The 5,287-nt window shown below is 40.7% G+C and overlaps 1 protein-coding gene across 1 annotated transcript; it reads left to right on the top strand.

Moving 5' to 3' along the window:
• Window positions 1-1,080: 1,080 nt before the first annotated feature.
• LOC111955861 (uncharacterized) lies at window positions 1,081-3,539 on the top strand. The gene is made up of 5 exons (XM_070449425.1): window positions 1,081-1,391; window positions 1,643-2,008; window positions 2,511-2,608; window positions 2,776-2,887; window positions 3,060-3,539. Exons 1-5 carry the CDS (start codon window positions 1,127-1,129, stop codon window positions 3,077-3,079), a joined length of 861 nt encoding a protein of 286 aa, XP_070305526.1. The 5' UTR covers window positions 1,081-1,126; the 3' UTR covers window positions 3,080-3,539.
• The last annotated feature ends 1,748 nt before the right edge of the window (window positions 3,540-5,287 follow it).

Genomic DNA, 5,287 nt, shown 5'->3' with positions numbered 1-5,287 from the left:
GTGTGAGATTGTTTTGTGTGACGTGTCTATGTTGACACACTTTACTCGTATGCGTTTATTCCATGTTTTATTTCACGAGGTATGTTATTTGTTTGTACATATTATTGTGACTGTTTGCGCGTTTGCACTTTTGCCAATTGGCTGGAGGTTTCCACGCAGTGGCGTCCGTCTGTTGGTTTCTCCTGCCTTAATAAAGTGTGCGCCTGTTCAGGTGCTCTCCTGCACCTCACTCCGCTCCCAGTACGCACACCATATGACACTTCTTTACCCTTTTACATATTTTCAGTGGCTATGTGGCTTCCAACAGTGTTTGTACTGTTTTTGTGTAAGAATCATATACCCTGTCCCATTCCAGATCTAAAGAACAGCATTTCATTTCGACCATGCGTGCTGACTAAAGTATATTGAAAGCTTCATATGACACCAACTTTTGCTTTGTAGCGCCTACAGATGAAACACTATGGAGTCTTAAAGGAGGCCTGGGTAAGGCCAAAATGTCACAAATATTCCAACTGCCCACAGAAAAGCCTGAATTCGTCTCCAACGTTGACTCCAATGCTTCCCACAGTTGCGTCATGTTGGCTAGATGTCCTTTGGGTTGTGGACCATTATTTATATACACTGGAAGCTCTTCATCGTGAAAAACCCAGCAGCATTACAGTTCTTGACACACTCAAACCGGTGCTCCTGGCACCAACTACCATACCCTGTTCAAAGGCAGTTCCATCTTTAGTCTTGCCCAATCAGCCTCTGAATGGCACACATACACAATCCATGTCTCAATTGCCTCAAGGCTTAAAAATTATCTCTTCCCTTTCATCTACACTGATTGAAGTGCATTAAACAGGTGACATCAATAAGAGATCATAYCTTTCACCTGGATTCACCTGGTCAGTCTACGTCATGGAAAGAGCAAGTTTTGTTCACTCATTTTATGACAACAATCGTTCCTCCAAAGGACCATTCTATGGAATATATTCAATGAAAATCCCCAAGAGTTCTAATCCCCCAAATTCTGATATTTCTTTACTCTAGTTTATTGAGGAATCACCCCAGTGCTTTGTCTGTCCACACAGGCCCATCAGTAGAGATACCAGTGTTTACTCTGGTTAGTGAGGGGAGGAGCATGGCTGAAGCCCAGAAGTTCTGCAGGGAGTACTACGATGAACTGGCCACCATCTTCAATGCTGAGGACCAGACAGCAGCTCTGAGAGCAGTGTCAGCACAGAGCCTCACTGACGCTGTCTGGGTCCACTCCCAATACCATGCCTTTTGGCCCCAAGTGGACTATTGGAATTTGCCAGATGCAAAGTGTGTCGTTCATGGACATACAGCAAAAGTTTGGATTTTAAAATATTGCCTATTTTCATATAACTTTGTGTGCCAGAAAAGTAAGTTGATTTTGCATCCCTTCTCTCCCTTGTCTGATATTTGTAAACTATTACTTCAAAGTAACGTTAAAACTTTACTTTAAGGGGGTTAGTCATTCTTAACACCTTGAAACAGTACATAGTACATTTCAAATCGCGTCACCTTTATGAGTTACAGTATCCTTTGACAACCGTCTAGGTACATTTATTTAACATCAATGTACCTGTCTTTCAGGACACTTTAAGGACAATTGTGTATTTTCTTTCCTTAGGCACACAATCAAACTCAGAGCTTAAATACTACATGGGTCAAGGTCCATTGACGTGGAAGGGGGCACAGACGGCTTGCCGAGCCAATGGAGATGACTTAGCGAGCATCCTCACCCAAGAGGATTACACAGCATTCCAAAACATAACAGAGACACAGCAGTTTGAAATGTGGATTGGACTCTACTGGAAGACTTCTACCAGAATGTGGGAGTGGTCCAATGGGGATCCCTTTCCATACTGTGTGTCTGAGCCTCAACTGGGTGCTAGTAACTGCTGCTCCCTGACCTATAAGGGCCATGGACAGACTGAAAACGTCACCCTGGAGAAGATAGACTGCTCTCTGAAGAGACCGTTCCTTTGCACTGGAAGTAAGACATCTTTTATTGAACAGATAGAGAGAGGAAAAGATAGACAGAGGTTGTGTCAAAGGGCACTAGGCTGGATTCAAACCTATTCTGACCCCATAGACATGTGTGCCAGAGGCTGTGGCATTACCGCTAGACCAGCCAGGCCACACGACTGCCATCTTATTGGGGTTATTGGGGGTCGTAGGACAGGGACAGGGATGGCATTTTAGCCCCAATAGGGTCCCACTGCAGCAAACACTGTCACATGTCGGACACAGAGATGCTACATGTAGCCTACTCCAGCCACCTCTCTCTCCCCACKTTTCAGATATGTATGTGCTCATGTGGTTTCTATTATGAGATAATAGTTACATACGGGTAAACATAGAACACAGAGGCTTGCTACTACACAGTTCCAAATAAATGTACAGCCTTTAAATTACATTGGAAGAAAAGCTACTTATTTATTGTAAATAAGCTGAATCTCATTTGATTGAATGTTACCGTTCCTATGTCCCTCTAGAAAAGAGAATCAAGCAGACTATTGTAAGGATGTCTCTGAAATCTAACACAGGAGGTGACCTCAATGACCCAGTGGTAAAGGAACAMATGTTGGAGCAGGTTCGTGACTATTCCTACATCTCCCACATCAGAAATCAATGTCATGCTCACTCATTTCACTCTTCTCATGATCAGGAATAGGAACCTGACATCACATAGTATTACATTTAGGATGCTGTGTTAACATGAGGGCTGCTGACATTATCTGGTTTGATCATATGTCATAGATCAGAAAGGAGTTTGTTAAGGACGGGAACTTCATCCAAGGCCCACGCTGGAGAGAACTGCCTAGCGGAGAAGTTTTTCGCAAAACAGTTGAACTTGGAAGCCCAGATGAAGGTAAACACTTTTTTGTGTCAGTTTTGAAAATGTTTTGTTAAGTCTGTTGTTCAGAGTCCCTTGTACTGTGTGTTGTTAGGTTTTGCATSCCYTTGAKASTATGGAAATGAAGTAAGGTGTTCATGAACTAATTCCAGTGAGAGTCTTTGTACTGTTGTGTTTGTTTTCTAAGGTCKGTGTGGGTCTGGATGAAGAGGACCAGCCATGATGATGCAACAGGAGAAGGATGGAAGTTCAAAGAAAACTAAAATAGTCAATCTTACTGTAAATAACCGTAGTACCTCATAATATATGACCGTATATGAATAACATTATCTTAGTTCACGGACAATGTTTTTTCTTGAATGATAGATAGCTTTATGCTTATGAATGAAAAATATGATGTCATGTTACATTAGGCTAGATTTAAACTCTACAATGTTTTACTATTGTAATGTAAAATTAAAATCTAAATGTTTTGTAGATGTATGAATGTAGTGTAATAATAATGTTTGTTGTACATAAGGGAAATTAGATTAGTGAAGAGAAGAGGAATAAAAGGACATTTGTGTTTGTTCAAGTTTGAAGTTAAAACACGTATGGTGACACTTTTCAGTGAGGGATTTTCAAAGTGTAAAATTCTTCATAATGTTACACACTTATGGATGTAACTGTCGACGTTCTTAAATAAAATATGTTTGATTAGTGACAACGGTATTATTATTAATTTCACCTTGCAGCAGGAATGGTGAGATGGAGGCAGTAGTCACAACAATGTAGATCCCACATCCCACTTCCAGGTGGGATGGTTCAGAGAACTGTAAAGATGGTGTGGTGGCTTATTTCTGCTTTACCAAATGAGGAGAGTTACAAACTTCACACACCAGTCAGAGTTATACTTAAACTACATTTTTAATAATATAAGCTTTGCAATAGCATTTGACTTTCAATGATGTGCTATCTCTAATGAACCATTGAAAGTGACTACAGAAAAGTACAAAGATCTGTTATAGCCAAGATACACCACTCTCAACTTACATGACGAACCACAGATCTTAGGAACAGTTCACAGAGAGAGAGGAGTATCCTATAGCCAGATAGCATTCTCTATAAATTATCGTTCAGTTTGGTCCCTAAGACAAGGTTCTAATCTCGTTCCTGGTACTTCATAGTACAGAACCATTACCTCATCCAATGGCATAACTCAATTGTCAACTCTAGATACTCCCATCTCAAGTAAACACCCTCTTGACCACCTCTCCTGGACAAACTCACTGAGGGGAGTGACTTGCGCACAGTTATTGTGGAGACAAGTAATTGGTTCCCCCTTAATCACGCCATCCCTTCACATTGTTTAACAGATACATTCACATATGAAGACAATGTTCCATCCTGTCCTCTTCCCTTTCTGATATTCTGCATAGCACCAGGGATATGTGAAAGACAAGTCTGACCTCTCCCCTCTCTGGGCCCCAAGTGACTGAGCCCCAGCTGAGGGAAGAAATGCAACTGCCAACACTAGAGTCTATTAGAAATACATTCTAATAAAAAGTATATCACATAAGAATATTATGCAGATATGACATCTTAATTACTTATGTTACCCAACTAATTCTGATTCATCCACCACAATGGAGACAGACAGACTCTTGTGGGTGTGACAGAATGACAGTATCCATGTTATACCTACGATAATCAACATTTGTATATCATTTGAATTTTCCTTTGTGTCATGGTGTGTTGACTCTGTCAACTTTTACAGTCATAAACACAGGCTCATGGATAGCAGGGGTGGGGTGTTCTTGCCCTTATTCATATAGTTGATGGCTGTTATACATTAATCAACTTGACTAACCAACCACCACAGATCAGTTAGCGAAGGTTCAGAAGATTTGACACCCTACATTTAATTTATTATGTACAGTTGAAGTTGGAAGTTTACATACACCTTAGCCAAATACATTTAAACTCAGTTTTCACAATTACTGACATATAATCATAGTAACAGTTCCTTGTTTTAGGTTAGTTAGGATTACCACTTTCTTTTAAGAATGTGAAATGTCAGAATAATAGTAGACCCACATTCCCAGTGGGTCAGAAGTTTACATACACATACACTCAATTAGTATTTGGTAGCATTGCCTTTAAATTGTTTAACTTGGGTCAAATGTTTCGGGTAGCCTTTGACAAGCTTCCCACGATAAGTTGGGTGAATTGTGGCCCATTTGTCCTGACAGAGCTGGTGTAACTGAGTCAGATTTGTAGGCCTTTTTGCTCTCACACGCTTTTTCAGTTCTGCCCACAAATATTCTTCGGGTAGCCTTACGGGTAGCTTTGTGATGGCCACTCCAATACCTTGACTTTGTTGTCCTTAAGCCATTTTGCCACAACTTTGGAAGTATGCTTGGGGTCAATGTCCAT

This window comes from Salvelinus sp. IW2-2015, linkage group LG3 (assembly GCF_002910315.2).
Source record: "Salvelinus sp. IW2-2015 linkage group LG3, ASM291031v2, whole genome shotgun sequence".
Taxonomy (NCBI): domain Eukaryota; kingdom Metazoa; phylum Chordata; class Actinopteri; order Salmoniformes; family Salmonidae; genus Salvelinus; species Salvelinus sp. IW2-2015.
The sequence above is the reverse complement of the archived record's forward strand: the minus strand, read 5'-3'. Positions and strand labels throughout refer to the sequence as shown.